Here is a 15,399-nt window from a genome sequence, read left to right on the forward strand (position 1 = left end):
GCCCATCAGCCTCCAAGGAGAACTGTCTCCACAATCACACTACATATTCCGCATTTCTAGGTCCATGTAATGCAAAATGAGATTAGCTATTGCTAGGGATTCCCAAAGGCTGCCCAAATGGGTTGGTCCCAGAACAAACATTATTGAGGAAACACTGCCCCCTGGTGTTACTTAGAAAGTTGAAATGTTTTAAACGAAATAGATAAAGTATGGGATGGGGCCAGGGTCCTGCTTGTAATCCCAACACCTTGGGAGGCCAACGCAGGAGGATTGCTTGAGGTGAGGAATTCGAGACCACCCTGGTCAACAGAGAGACCCCCCCCATCTCTACAAAAAAATTTTTTTAATTTTATTTATTTTTTTAATTTTATTTTTTTATTTATTAAATTTTATTTATGTATTTTTATTTGCAAGATGGAAAAGTTCACAAGAAATTAATTTAAAATAAACAAATGTGAGTATATGTTAAGTACTGTTGATAGACCTTAGAAGTTAATAAATGAATAAGTAATTCTCTCAGCACTCAGTTCTAGTTTTACCGGGCTCCAGATCAAAAATAAACATCAGGGCCGGGCGCGGTGGCTCACGCCTGTAATCCCAGCACTTTGGGAGGCCGAGGTGAGCGGATCACAAGGTCAGGAAATTGAGACCATCCTGGCTAACACGATGAAACCCTGTCTCTACTAAAAAATACAACAAAAATTAGCCGGGCGTGGTGGTGTGCGCCTGTAGTCCCAGCTACGAGGGGCGCTGAGGCAGGAGAATGGCATGAATCCAGGAGGCGGAGCTTGTAGTGAGCTGAGATCACGCCACTGCACTCCAGCCTGGGCGACAGAGCAAGACTCCGTCTCAAAAAACACACAAAAAAATAAAATTAAAATAAAAATAAACATCAGCCCGGGTGCGGTGGCTCACACCTGTAATCCCAGCACTTTGGGAGGCCGAGGTGGGCGGATCACGAGGTCAGGAGATCGAGACCATCCTGGCTAACACGGTGAAACCTGTCTCTACTAAAAAATAGAAAAAATTAGCCGGGCACGGTGGCAGGCACCTGTAGTCTCAGCTACTCAGGAGGCTGAGGCAGGAGAACGGCATGAACCCGGGAGGCGGAGCTTGCAGTGAGCTGAGATCACACCACTGCACTCAAACCTGGGCGACAGAGTGAAACTCCGTCTCAAAAAAAATAAATAAAATAAAATAAAATAAACATCAGCAAACAGTTTCTCAAAAAGTCTTTCTATCCAGTCATCTATTGATGCCAAAGCATCATATCCCCTGTGGGAAACTGAAGAAGAGAGAAAAAAATGATGTCCTCTTGTCTTCAGATCCCTCTGCTAACAAATCTATACTTTTAGGCTTCCCAAAGAAGACCCTGTCCCCTAAGTGCTACTGACTAAAACTGTGTCTGTTATTCCAGAAAACTAGTCTTTAACATCCACTCTTAATTTCTAATAAAATCTCCTGGGAAATATAAAGCTATGAGTGAGTAGAGGATATTATCCCCCTAGTCTCTGAAAATGAGGCTTTGGACCAGACTAATCTGGGATTCAAATTCCAACTCATTTATTCATAAGCTGATGGCTTTGGACAAGTTATTTTCAATCTCAGTATTCTACTCTGAAAAACAAGGATAACAGTACTTATCCTGAAGGACAGTTGTGAGGATTAAATGATGAGATAATGTTTAGAAAGGTACCTAACACTGGTACATATTCTACCCTGTTGCCAGAATAATCTTGATAAACCATGAACTGGATCATGTTAAATTCCTGTTTAAAGTTTTTCAGTGAATCCTGTTGCCTTTGAGATAAAATCCAAACTCATTAGAATCCTTCAAGATCCACTGCCTCCCTCATTTCTCATGCCTTCCTATCTACACAGCAGTCATGAAGTTCCCGAACTTGCTCCTCACTTACACATCTCTACATCTCTTGCCTACAATGACTTTTCTATTTATTTTCTCCTACTCATCTTCAAAACTTAGCTCAGTAACAGTCTCTTCAAAGAGGTTTTCTCCAATCCTCAGCCATCCAGGGTCTACCTCAATCAAAGAACCTATCATACTTTATCATAATTTCCTGTTTGTCTGTCTTCTCACTAGATTATGAACTCCAGGAAGAGGCTATATTGTTTTAGGTCTGGATAACCAACAATTAGCCCATTGTAGATGCTTTTAAAATGCTGAATAAATTAATTAGTGAATAAAGACACTCAATACTCTGCTCCTTTTGCAAGGAAAGGATTTAACAGTCAAGAATCCTTTTTGCCTTCTGTTTAGTCAAGGAAAGTTTTCTGATTGGAGAAGAATTTCAAACAAGGTTTGCAAAAAAAATAAAAGCACCTAAAGCTTCCTCTCAAAGCAACTGGCATCCCTCCCCCAACCCCATATTCGAATTACACTTACCAGGGAAGGATTAGCTAGGATGCAGTGGAAATTCCAATAGAAGGGGAGGCCAGAGAGCTCACTTCGCACCCGTAGAATCAGTGCATCTGCCACACAATCACAGGAGAAGGTAGCTTCGCTAGGGTGAGCAGCGTCCTTCAACAATGGGCGAAGGAGATTATCCAAATGACAGAGGAAAGCTGCAGGAGGAGCAGTGAGCCGCTTGTTCAGCTCCTAAAGAGAGAGCAGTGGTACAGAGTAAGGGTGCTAAAAGGAAACTAATTCCCTCATAAGTAACAGCAAAGGAAAGCCCTGGTTAACACGAAGGCAATGGACATGAGAGGAAGGGGAGAGAAGATAAAAACATCACAAGGGGAAAGAAGAAAACAAAAAGAAGAGAGTCACAAAGACCAATTGGCCTACTTCACAATTCTGCCTTGGGCAAGATTAAATCACAAAAGGCCTATCTAGATCAAATAATATATTCATTATCATGCATCGGGTAGGGAAACTAACTTTCTTTCTCTCTCTCTCTCTCTCTCTCTCTCTCACACACACACACACACACACACACACACACACACACACACACAAAGATTCCAGGCAGAAGTACAGGACATTAACTGGAATTGTCTCAACCCGATTCAACCTTCCTTGGGAAACTACAGGCCAGCAAGCTGGTTGATGTTCACATCCCTGACACAGCAGTACTTCTCCTCATACTTACCTTGGCTCGCTGGCTGACCACACTAGTGTCCACCTGTTCATGCCACACCTGTTGAAGATCTGAAACCAACAAGGCATAGCCCTGCTTGGTGATAAAAACCTTGGCCAAGAGGGAGTTCTCTGCAAGCTGTAGCCACGCCCATGGCTGCATCAACAGGCCTTGCTCCAGTTCTTCCATCTGCAAAAAAGTCCTCATTTAGTAAAGAGCCTCAGGGTCATGCTGGCCTAGGGAGGGCACCACCCAAACCAGTCTGTATCAACTAAAATCTCATGAAAATCCTCCCTGATAAAATAGAAGGCATGGATTTACGTTCTCCCAGTATACAACCACCTGAGCACTGACTTTACTACCTCCTGGCCACTAAAAGTATATTTAAAATCTTGAGGGGTTTTTTTTTTCCCCATATTACATTCCTAGAGGACAGAAAATCTTTCTTCCATAGTGTTTAAGCCTCATCATATTGCTGTATTTCTGCTTTCTAATACTATAACATAACGTGGAAACCTAAACCCTTCTTGTTCCATCTTTATCACATTCCAAATAAATATGTCACTCCTATCCTTTCCCAGAACTAGAAGAGAAGGAATAGTTCTTGTCTTATAAAACATCGTAAGTCATAGTGTCAGGGCCAGGAAATTCGAAGTATTTGATCATTATCTAAAAACAAAGTTTAGGAAGCTCTCAGGATTTTTTAAAAAAATCCCTAAAACAGGTTCTTAATCTAGAGTCAATGCATGTGAATCCTCTAGAATTATATGAAAATGTTATGTGTACACGCATATATGCATGGGGAGGGGGAAGATGTCTACAGCTACCATCAAACTCTCAGGGATCGATGACACAAAAAAGAGCTAAGAACCTGTGTCTAGGAGCAACAGAAAAGACCTAAATTTCATTTCAACAAGAACCAGAATGACTAGGAAATCATGAATACAAGGCAGAGCACATCACAGAGGTAAAGACTGAATTAACTTCCACTTAACTCATCCTCCACATTCCCACTCCAGTGCACTGCCACCAATGACAACATGCCCAGCCTGGAACCCCTGCAAAACAACTTTTCTATCTCAGCAGCTAAAGTAGTAGGCTTAACCTAGTAGACAATCAGAACTACGGCTGCTTGACAGAGAATGTGATTGTTTTTCCTGTGGGGGAGAAAAAAAAGATGTCAATTTCCTTCATTATTCCAGTCTACAAATATAAAATGAACAGAAGTACCAGGAAGGAAAAATTTAGAATGTAAATAATGAAATTCCTTATTAAGTCTGATTAACACAGTCATTTCCCCTAGCTTTTGAAGTGTGCCCTTGTGACTTGTGACATAACTTTATATATATATATATATATGCATATATATACATATATGTGGTGATCTTTCTTTATGGCATCCTCAAAGCCTTGTGTTTGGAGGATGGTGTTTCCGTCACATTTCCCACATGCTGCTCTTATGGGGACAGAAGTGGTCATGGGATGATTAAGCTAGTCCTAGCCGGACAAGAGCTCCACAATGCCAAAGGTCACAAACGCAAATAAAGTCGCCACTTTCATCTCCCTTATAGGCACTCCCCAGTGTACTCTTAACAGTTGCCAAAATTGGGTTTACTATTCTAGCCCATTCCTTCGGAAAGCCCGGAAGCTCAGAACCCTCAAATTGATGGGTTTTGTTTGTCTGTTGGGTAAAGGGGGAGGAGTTTAAAATGTGGCCAGGAGTAACCGGCCCTATAAAATGGCCTGACACATTGGGCACCAGACCCCGGCTGCCTGCTCCCACCACACGCGTCCCGTTCTGCGTCCGAGGCTTCTACACTTCACCCTTTTCTTTTTTCCTTCAAGGCTGCCTTTAACATTCACATTAACGAGATTCGCGGGTTTATTTCTCTTGAGTGGAGGGGCGCTGAGCGGCATCCCGGCGGAGGGGTCCCTTGAGAACCTTTATCTGCACCGAGTTCCGCTCCTCAGCAGTGACCCCTCTGGGCAGTTCCTCCGACGCCCTGCAGAGGGCAGTAGAGGCCCAGAGAGCATCCCGGCTGGGCCCCGCCCGGTCCCCCTGGGACAGCGCGAACCCTAGGTCCCACAACCATAGCCCCACCCCAGGAGCCGCCAGGCGTCCCGCTTCCACCCGCCCCAGCTAGAACAGCCTTCGCCGTCCGCCTTCCCATTTCTACAGCACTGGCTGCACTGGGGCGCGGCTTCAAGGAGCAACAAAGCCGGCCACCAGCGGCTTCGTCGCACCAAACAGGCGACCAACGAGTACCTTCACTCGAGCCCTATCATCCACGCCGGGCAGCAGCCAGCGGACTGCGCACGCGCGGCCCCGCCCACCCCTCCCCCGGAGGCCTGCCCTGGACCCCGGCAGCGCGCGCTCCCTCCAGGGAGAAAAGGCCAGAGCCAGGGCCAACCCGCAGCGTCTGAGCAGCCCCTCGCTGGCTTGCTCCTGCCCGGACTCGAACGCGATTCCACCTACCGTCAGCGGCCGCGAGAGCGCCCACCCTCTTAGCCGCACGCACGCTTTCCTGCCCGCTCGCGCAAACCGAAAGGCCTAGAGTAAGAGGCCGCTTTCCCCCCACCGCAAGAGGAGGGAGGGTCTTGGGATACAGGGGCGGGGCCTATGCCTGGCGTGGGCGGGGCTTCTGGGCCTGGGACGCTGATGAGAGGAGCGCCGCAGTGGCCAGGGTAACTGGAGGAGAGGCCGGGCGGCCGGCTAGTAGAAGGGTAGTGGCGCGTCTTGGAGTCGCGCTGGCCGAGTAGAAAGAATAGCGGGCGAGGCGCAGGAGAGGGGAGCCCAGGTTTGGATTTGTCAAACTTGAGTCACTTCTCTTCCCTCCCCTACCTATCCGGTCTCTTTTTAACAAAATAAGGGATTGAACTTCTGTAGATGATCTCTCAGGTCCTCCACCAGCACTAGAGTTGTTGAAGGAAGGAGTCTCCCAGGCATAAGTCCCATAGTCCGACCTCATCAGGAGAGGTAAACTCTCCTGCTTCATTTCTCCATCATCCCCGTACTTATACTCCCTCACTACTGAGAAATTTGAAACTCCTCACCTATCTTGGACTTTGTACAACCCATGGCTTTGCTCAAGCTGGACCCCGAACCTGAAAACTTCTCTGCATCCATTTTCCAAAACCAAAAATCCTCATTTGTCAAGGCCATTCTCATTGCTTCTTGCATAAAGCCTTTCCCACTGTCCCCAATCAGAATTCATTATCCCTTCCTCTTTGCTCCCACGGCATTATTTTAATCTTTATTACAGACTGCTTTCTGCTTTGCATTTTCGTTAGTAATTACAACGGTCTTTTTAAACCGTAAATGCCTTGAGACGGCATGGACCCTGTCTTATCCCTGTAGTTCCAGGACCTTGCACATGGGAGATGTTCAGTAAGTATTAAAGTGAATGCTGGGGTTCAAGTGGCATTGATAGTACACAGGCAAAATCTCATTCATTCATGGTCCACTAAATCATGGCCTCTGCTCTGGAACAGTTAGGCCTAATTAAGACAAGGAAAGTCAACCCACCCTATTGGGAAATGGAACCTCTAGACAGTCCCATGTAATACACACACACATACCCTCTGCCTACAAGAAAGAACAGTTTGGGAGCTGACTCTCCAGCAGATGAGAGTTAGGGCTAAATTAACCAGGGCAGAAGTAGGCGTGCTAGTCATTTCTGGGACCTAAACCCTTCTCTGCTAGATTCAGGGCATGGCTCCCCTGAGCCAGGCAGCAAGTCTGCCATCTCTTCTGGCTCAGAGGAGCCTCCTTCCTCATCCCCAGGGTCTTCAGGCAGTGGGCAGAGGCAGCGGAGAGGCTGGGGGATGCAGGGACAGAGGTTTTGGATGGGGAAAGGAAGTCTGTACACTTGAGCAGCCTTCTCCCTGGGCTTCTGAGGCATTCGAGCCTCTTGGGCAGTGAAAGGAGATGGTAGCCCTTGACCTAGGCCTCGCTCAAGCTGTGTGCCTGCAAAAGAGAGGTTTGTCAGGCTATTGCCCATCCCAGGGAGGGATGGCTTCCTGGCCACTCCCCAGTCTGCTAGGGCCTAGCCTCAACTTACCAGGAATCGTGTTCTCTAGTAGGAAGCCTGAGAGTCCAGCCAGGAAGATGGGCTGTGTCAGCAGTGAGTGCAGTAATACATCCAAGGGGCTCCAGCCTATGAAGAGTTGGGGCCAGGCAGGAAGGGAACTCTGATCCTATATCCAAGCCCAGGAGTCTTACCCTCCCAGACCTAAACCTAAGCCTTGGACTAAGGACAGATCTTTCTGAATTGTCATTTCATCCCTCTCACCCTTTGTCTTTCTACTCTCCACTTTCCAAATCCAGGCCTTTCCCACAGGATTCCTGCTCAACACCCTGTGTTCTGATCATCCACACACCCTCCATATATGCTTTGACTATTCCAGGTTCCCTTTCTCTAGAAAGCATAATATTTAAGCCCCAACCTCATCTCCCATTTTTTACCCTCTATGCTCTATCCTGGGTTTTTCAACCTCAGTCCTACTGACATCTTGGACCAGATAATTCTTTGTTGGGGGTGGTGGTGCAGGGGGGATATCCTGTACAGTGTAGGATGTTTAGCAGCATCTTTCTAGCCACTAAACCCTAGTAACAACTCCCTCTTCCTCCATTTGTAACAGCCAACAATGTCTCCAGACATTGCCAAATGTCCCCATGGGGGCAAAATCACCCAGTTGAGAACTGGGTGAGACAAATTAAGCAATTTACTGCTCTCAGGACATATCCTAAGACTTCCCACTTCTGTGTCTTTGCATAAATGATGGTTCCTCCATCCGGAATGACCTTCTTCTCACCAAAGATGTTTAAAACTTACCATCCTTCAAGACCAGCTCTGTTACTGGATCACCTCAAACAGAAGCTATCTCTCTTGTCACTGAGCACTGTAGCTCTTTATCTGAACCTTTCCTGTTATTTTCCTACACATCTCATCTCTTGTACTACGCTGTAATAACGGAAGGCATCTTTGTATTCCAAATGGCTAGCATAGTGCTCAATAAATATCTGTTAAACAAATGGATGAAGTATTTACACCAAAGCCCAGAGAAGGCTGTGGGGCCAGGAGTCCAGGCAGCCTGAAGCCTCAACTTGCTTTCCTGCTACTGAGCAACGCCTCTTCCCTTCCACCTACCTGTGCTGAACAGGACTGGGGCTTCCCGAAACCATCTTGGCAGCAGCAAGGCCATGAAGATGGAGAAGCCCACAATGAAGATATTTCGCCCAGAGTCTATGTCAGCCAGGTAGAAGCTGGAGAATCCAGCAGACAAAACCACAGCCTGGGTCACCCCCAGCACCCCACCTGTCTCATACAGAAGAAATCAAGGGGGTCAGGAGGAGTCAAGGGGGCTCACATAGCATGGAGTATTGCAGGGCAAGCAGGTTGTAATGGGAAAAAAATAAAACCCAAGAGAATGATTTTTGTTTGTTTGTTTGTTTGTTTGTTTGTTTTGAGAGCAAGTCTCACTGTGACGCCCAGCCTGGAGTGCAGTGGTGCAATCTCCGCTCACTGCAACCTCTGCTTCCTACTCCCGGATTCAAGCGATTTCTCCTGCCTCAGCCTCCCGAGTAGCTGGGATTACAGGCATGTGCCACCACGCCCAGCTAATTTTTGCACTTTTAGTAGAGACAGGGTTTCATCATGTTGGCCAGGCTGATCTCGAACTCCTGACCTCAAGTGATCTGCCTGTGTTGGCCTCCCAAAGTGCTGGGATTACAGGTGTGAGCCACCATGCCCAGCCTGAGGCTGATTTCTGATTCTTCAGGAAGCCCAGAAGCCCAATCAAGAGAAGACCAAAATGTTGGGCTGAGAAATTGAGGCTGACACATGCTCATATCCATCCATCCATCCATCCACCCATCCATCCAGGAAAGCTATTTAGAAGGAAAGGGTGCCATCCTAAAGAACTGATCGGGCCACACTGGGGAGTAGCAGTTCAATACCAGCCCTGTTGATACATCCACTCACCAACCACAGGCAGTGGGATGGTGGTGAGGAGCTGAGCCAACCTGGGGGAGAGTCCAAGCCCCACGCAGAGTAGCCCCACTAAGTGAGCCACTTGCTGAGATCCAGCCTGCATGAAGAAAAGACACTGGAAAACACAGCCACTTCCTCAGACTGTCCCAGGTCTTTGCCTTACTGGTTTCTTCTCATCATTTGGATCCCAGCTCAAATGTTACTCTTCCAAGAAGCCTTCCTGGCCAGTCTATCTAAACGTGCCTCCTTTCCATCCCACTACCCTGATTTTTTTATATAGCACTTATTGCCTTCTGAAATTTTCTTCACTTTTCTTTTTTTAATTTTTAATTTTTTGAGATGGAGTCTCGCTCTGTCGCCCAGGCTGGAGTGCAGTGGTGCGGTCTCGGCTCACAGCAACCTCTGCCTCCCAGGCTCAAGCGATTCTCCTGCCTCAGCCTCCTGAGTAGCTGGAATTATAGGTGCACAACACCACGCCCAGATAATTTTTGTATTTTTAGTAGAGACAGGGTTTCACCATGTTGGCCAGGCTGGTCTTGAATTCCTAGCCTAAGTGATCTGCCTGCCTCAGCCTCCCCACGTGCTAGGATTACAGGTGTGAGCCACCATGCCTGGCCCACTTTTTTAAAAAGATACTTTTTCCTTCAACTGTCTGCCTCTCCCTCTATGAAGTCCCCAAGAGAGCAGAACTTTATGTGACTGGTTCTTTGCCCCAGCCTTGATACAGTGCCTCATGCACAGGAGTTCCGTGGTGATTTGTTCACTTCCCCACTCTCAGCCCAAAGTCTAATCTTAGGCACCTCCCCAAGTAAGATAGTTGATGTGAGGTGCTAGGCACACCTGGCAATCAATCGGTGTAAGTTCCTGTCCTTCTTCTTCCCCTCTAGCTCCATCCTACCCCACTCCCATCCCAGGTCCACGTACCTGGATAAGACCCACTTTGCCCACGTTGGGGAAGCTGGATGCAGTGCCCATGGGGCTTCCCAGCAGCCCGGCCAGCACACTGCCCAGCCCCTCCAGGCTCAGCCCTCGACTGCAGGCATGTGGAGGTGGGGGAGGCAAATGCAGCAGCCGGCCACACAGGGCATAGCAGCCCAGGGAACTGGTGGAGGCTGCCAAGGCCATGGAGATGCCTGCAGCCAGAGCTCTGGGCGTCAGCAAAGGCCAATTCCACTCACCTGGGGAGGGAGAAGAAGCCACTTTGGGGCCAGACTCAAGTCAGGAGTACCCCCTGCCTCCAACAGCCTGTGCCACAAGAATCCTAGATGCCTCAATGTCTTTGAAGATAATGTCTTGGGACAAAACTACTGAACTCTAAGGAGAAAGACCCATCCCTTTACCATGGTCTACAAGGTCCTCTTTGGTCTGGCCCTTCCCTCTCTCTGCAGCCTTATCTCCCAGCACACTCTGCCTCACTTCCTTCACTCCTGCCACACTGGCCTTGTTGTAGGCCTTTGTACATGCTGTGCTCCCAGCCACCACAGGGCCTTTACATATGCAGTTTCCTGCAACTAGAATGCGCTTCCCTCCTGCCTTTGTCTAGTTAGCTCCTACTCATCTCTTCCATCTCAACTCAGTGGCCACATCCTCAAGAATATCTTTACTTAGGCGGGGTGCAGTAGCTCACGCCTGTAATCCCAGCACTTTGGGAGGCCGAGGCAGGTGGCTCACCTGAGGTCAGGAGTTTGTGACCAGCCTGGCCAACATGGTGAAACCCCATCTCTACTAAAAATACAAAATTAGCCAGGCATGGTGGTGCACGCCTGTAATCCCAGCCACTTGGGAGGTGGAAGCAGGAGAATCACTTGAACCCGGAAGGCAGAGGTGCAGTTAGCCAAGATCACACCATTGCACTCCAGCCTGGGCGACAAGAATGAAACTCCATCTCAAAAAAAAAAAAAAATTTACTGACCTCCCTGATAAATTCAAATTCCCTATTGTAAGTTTTTTGGTTGGTTTGTTTGTTTTGAGACAGGTCCTTGCTCTGTTACCCAGGCTGAAGTGCAGTAATGCAATCATAGCTCACTGCAGCCTCAATCTCTTGGGCTCAAGCGATCCTCCCACCTTAGCCTCCGAAGTAACTGGGACTAAAGGTGCATGCCACCATATCTGGCTAATTTTTTATACTGTTAATAGAGACAAGGTCTCACTATGTTGCCCAGGCTGGTCTCTAACTCCTGAGCTCAAGCAATCCTCCCACCTCAGCCTCCCAAAGTGCTGGAATTTCAGGTGTGAGCCATGGTGCCTGGCTATTTTATTTTATTTTATTTTATTTATTTTAATTTATTTTATTTTTATAAACAAGGTCTCACTCTGTCGCCTGGGCTAGAATGCAGTGGTACAATCATAGCACACCACAGCCTCCAACTCCTGGGCTCAAGTGATCCTCCTGCCTCAGTCTCCTGAGTAGCTAGGCCTACAAGCATGTGCCACTAGGCCCAGCTAATTTTTTTATGTTTTGTAGAGTGGAGTCTTGCTTTATTACCCAGGCTGCTCTCGAAATCCTTGCCTCAAGCAGTCTTCCTGCTTCTGCCTCCCAAAGTGCTGGGATTATAGGTGTGAGCCACTGTGCCTGGCCTCCATTATAAGCTCTTAGGACACAATGTATCTCCCTTTGGTTACACTTCCCACAATGGCAATTTTATATTTCCTCGGGTGACTCTTTAATTAGTATCTGTATTCCCCAATAGACTGTAAGCTCCCCGAAGGCAAGTACTGTTTCTGTCATGTTCATCACTATGTCCTCTACCATGTGCCTAGCACATAATCAGCAGTCAGCAGATCCTTATTAAATTAATGAACAACCAGCCTGGACAACATGGCGAAATCCCGTCTCTACAAAACAACACAAAAATTAGCCAGGCATGGTGGTGCACGCTTGTAATCCCAGCTACTTGTGGGGCTGAGGCACAAGGATAGCTTGAGCCAAGGAGGTTGAGGCTGCAGTGAGCCATGTTTGCATCAATGCTCTCAGCCTGGGTAACACAGCAAGACCCTGTCCCAAAAAGTAAATTAAATAAATAAATAAATTGAAGAATGAGCAAATTTCACATACAATGCCTCAAAAGCAATCTTTATACATAGGTTGCCAAGTCAAATGCCCATAGGGGCTGGTAACATAAATGTGTTCATTGGGTAAGGAGTATTGGTAGTGAGTATCGGGGGTTACAGAAACAACAGATGTCTGTCTCCTAACACTGACCCAAATAAAACACCTGCAGTGGGATGGGGCACAGTGGCTCATGCCTGTAATCCCAGCATTTAATCAAGCAGATCACTTGAGCCCAGGAGTTTGAGACCAGCCTGGGCAACATGGTGAAACCCTGTCTCTACAAAAAAAAAAAAAAAAAAAGCACACCTGTAGTCCCAGCTACTCCGGAGGCTTAGGTGGGAGGATCACCTGGGCCTGGGAGGTTGAGGTTGCAGTGAGCCATGATCACGCCATGCACTCCACCCTGTATGACAGAGTGAGACCCTGTCTCAAACAAACAAACAAAAAAACACCTACAGTGAGGGGCTAGCATTGTCTGTCTCTCAGACTGATAATTTCTCTCTCCTATATGTTTTCAAAAAACACAGGATTTAACTCAGAAATAAAATCCATTAAGTTCTTTGAGTTCAAATAGATACCTTTATTTGAACAAGAGAATGGAGGACTAGGAGAAAACCTACCTGGGTGAGGCAGCCAAATCCATGGTGCCTTGGTGGGGGCAGACAGTTCCTGGGGGATAACACTGAATCCCACAAAGGCAGAAACAATCCACACACAGGCCACTGGGATCAGCACCTGAGGGGCGAGACTGAGAAAAGAACTCCTCCCCCAGAACCTTCTGAGCCAGCCTTGCAGGGGTAGACAGAAGCCAAAAGGTAGGGGATGGAGTGAGCACTCCAGGCCAGCCCTTCTGACCTCTACTGCCCTGCCCAGACCCACACATACCGAAAGGAGCCGGAAGACAGGGAGAGGAGTGTGAGTTGATGATGTTGAAGCTCGCCTCCAGGGGCACACATGAAACTGGCAGGAGCCCAGGTGCTGAGAACAGACCACCATGAGCAGGATAACCCTAGGAGACAGAAGGCTTTAGGAGCAAGAGGCAGTGGGTATCCTGAGGGATGGGAAAGGAGGTGGGAGTGGGCAGAATATCATAAAAGCGGGGGGTGATACCAGAGAAGGAAACTCCCATGGAAGGAATAGGAAGTGACCTTGGGGGACAGCAGAAAACAGTGTGAAATTCAAGGAGACCAGATGAATCAAGGAAAAGTCTTGGATTCCAAATATAAAATATGTCCCTATTCCAGTCGCTGCTGAATCTGATAGGACCAGCAGTTCTGCCCTCCCCTAGTCCCCCCATACACCCCCACTGGGCACCATCCCACGCCTCTCAGGACTCACGTACAGCAAGGCCAACCCCCAGTGTGTGAAGCAGAACTGGGCTACCTCCCTGTGGGCAGAGAGCCCTGCCACAACCAGGCTGGGAGCCAGCACCAGGGGCCCACAGTGGGGGAACACGCGGCCGGGACTCCCCAGCAGCCCCATCGTGCCCTGCAGCAGCCCAGATACTACCACTGCCCCGGACACCTGGTAGAAGAGAGGAGAGGATGGAGAGAAAACATTCTGCTCAATCAAACTGGCCTCAGCCTGGTCTTCCTAATTCTAGGTATGGGTTCCTCCCAAAACTCCTTTCCAGGAGCATCTCAGTCTCTGCATAATGGAAACAAGAGCCCCCCCCAAGCCTGGCACCACTCTTATCCCTTCTCACCTCCAGACACCCACCTCCTGGAGAGAAGTGTTCCAGTGCCCCAGGCCATGGCAGCTAGGTCCCCTACACAGTTGCAGCATGAGGGAGGCTAGGAAAAGTTTGGGGCATGGAGAAGAGAAGGGTGAATGGAATGGAGACCCATTGCTCTACAGTCCCACTCCTGGCACAGGTCCAAGCCCCCTACAGTGTCACAGTCTCACCACTGCCCAATCTCAATTCTGCACCCACCTACACCTGCACGCTCAGATGAGAACCCAGCCCCACCCTTACCCCTTGCCCTTGCTCTGTGCTCACAGTTTCCAGGTGTCTGGATGGCCAGGGGTAGCTTCTGGCTGGTCAGCACCAGAGCAGGGATAAGGAACTCTAAGGATGGAGCCTGGACAAGAGGCAGCCTGTAGGAACAGCAGCCCCAGCAGGTCTGGGACTATGTGGCAGCCAGCAAGCCTCCCCCAAACCTCTCCTACCCTCCAGGACTCTGCCCCTCTCTCCAGGGAGGTTCCTCTCACCTGCTGCCCATCCAAGTTTGCAGGATGGTAGACATACCACATGAAAAGAAGCTGGAGGCCAGGAGCTGAGAAGGGGAGTAAGAGAGTCCTCCTGGGGAGAGACTGCAAAGCAGGAGCAGGTGGGAGACACAGAGCAGAGAAGCCATGACCAAGACATGCTGCAGGTGGAGGAATGGGGAGGGCAGTCTTCAGAGAAGTGGAAATACCTACAATACTTCCAGAGGCTTTCACATGCCACATCTACACCTACTTCCCCACACGCACCATCAGGCAGCACCAACTCCTGCACCTCTGCCTCCTACCTGCAGAGCCAGAAGACAGCTGAGGCCCCAAGGCAGAGATCCACACAAAGGGTCCCAAGAGTGGGTGGAGGGATTCTGGGGAGCAGGTGGAGGCAAGGGGGCCAGGGCATCCTGGGAGCCCACTGATCGGAGTTGGCTGGGATTGAGGGGTGATCGGCTCATGCTGCCTTGCCTTTCGCTTTGTCTTGGCTGCCCGGGACCAGAGTTAAGTAGAGAGAGTAAGAGGTCAGAGTTTGGGTGAAGCCTGGGGTGGGGAGAAGGTGGGGAGAGGGTGGGGGTGTCAATGAAGCGGAGCAAAGGTATAAGGAATTTGGGGCAGGGCACCACCCTTTCACCTTTGCCCAGCTGTTGTGCAAATTCCATCAGCCATTAACTGGGGAGCTGAGTTCTGGGGCCCTCCCCCGAGAATCTTCTTCCAGATTTCCTGCCCCTAGACCAGGCTGTAGAAAGTAGGATAGGAGGGGTGGGGAGGAGAGGAGCTCTTCAAAATAATCTGGGGAAATTTTGCAGACTTTATTCCCTCCCATTTAAAACCATCACTATTTGATCCACAGTCCTCACCCCTTTCAGAACCAAGGCCCCTGGACTACTTCAAAATGAAACTTGTGGGCTCAGTATGGTGGCTCATGCCTGTAATCACAACACTTTGGGAGGCCGAACTGGGTGTATCACTTGAGGTGAGGAGTTCAAGACCAGCCTGGCAACATGGTGAAACCATCTCTACTAAAAATACAAAACTTAGC

The 15,399-nt window shown here is 48.7% G+C and overlaps 2 protein-coding genes across 12 annotated transcripts in view; both read right to left on the minus strand.

Annotated features, from left to right (window-relative positions):
- NHEJ1 (non-homologous end joining factor 1) overlaps window positions 1-6,986 on the minus strand; it is an 86,594-nt gene extending 79,608 nt beyond the window's left edge. Inside the window, exons 1-4 of one of the 7 annotated variants that reach the window (XM_063790792.1) lie at window positions 5,575-5,680; window positions 4,094-4,255; window positions 3,111-3,287; window positions 2,405-2,617 (exon numbers count right to left, since the gene is read on the minus strand). In XM_063790792.1, the coding sequence (XP_063646862.1) occupies window positions 2,405-2,617; window positions 3,111-3,287 (390 nt within the window). In that variant the 5' untranslated portion in view covers window positions 4,094-4,255; window positions 5,575-5,680. Of the gene's footprint in view, window positions 1-2,404; window positions 2,618-3,110; window positions 3,288-4,093; window positions 4,256-4,922; window positions 5,433-5,574; window positions 5,725-6,965 lie in introns of those variants that run through there. The other 6 variants (XM_054679394.2, XR_008546694.2, XM_009444346.4 and 3 more) reach the window with 6 other exon arrangements.
- Window positions 6,636-15,151, minus strand: SLC23A3 (solute carrier family 23 member 3). 5 transcript variants are annotated; one of them, XM_016950548.4, is made up of 12 exons: window positions 14,657-15,151; window positions 14,355-14,512; window positions 14,143-14,240; window positions 13,863-13,936; window positions 13,486-13,667; window positions 13,029-13,152; window positions 12,764-12,878; window positions 10,016-10,269; window positions 9,083-9,188; window positions 8,249-8,416; window positions 7,160-7,255; window positions 6,636-7,065 (listed from the first exon to the last, which is right to left on the minus strand). In XM_016950548.4, exons 1-12 carry the CDS (start codon window positions 15,017-15,019, stop codon window positions 6,770-6,772), a joined length of 2,034 nt encoding a protein of 677 aa, XP_016806037.1. In that variant the 5' UTR covers window positions 15,020-15,151; the 3' UTR covers window positions 6,636-6,769. The 5 variants fall into 5 exon arrangements, with proteins under 5 accessions (XP_016806037.1, XP_003309538.2, XP_016806038.1 ...); XM_003309490.6 differs by having other exon boundaries at window positions 14,119-14,240; XM_016950549.4 differs by having other exon boundaries at window positions 12,764-13,152; window positions 14,657-14,845; window positions 14,992-15,096.
- Between the last annotated feature and the right edge of the window lie 248 nt (window positions 15,152-15,399).

The sequence above is a fragment of the Pan troglodytes genome, chromosome 13 (assembly GCF_028858775.2).
Source record: "Pan troglodytes isolate AG18354 chromosome 13, NHGRI_mPanTro3-v2.0_pri, whole genome shotgun sequence".
Taxonomy (NCBI): Eukaryota; Metazoa; Chordata; class Mammalia; order Primates; family Hominidae; genus Pan; species Pan troglodytes.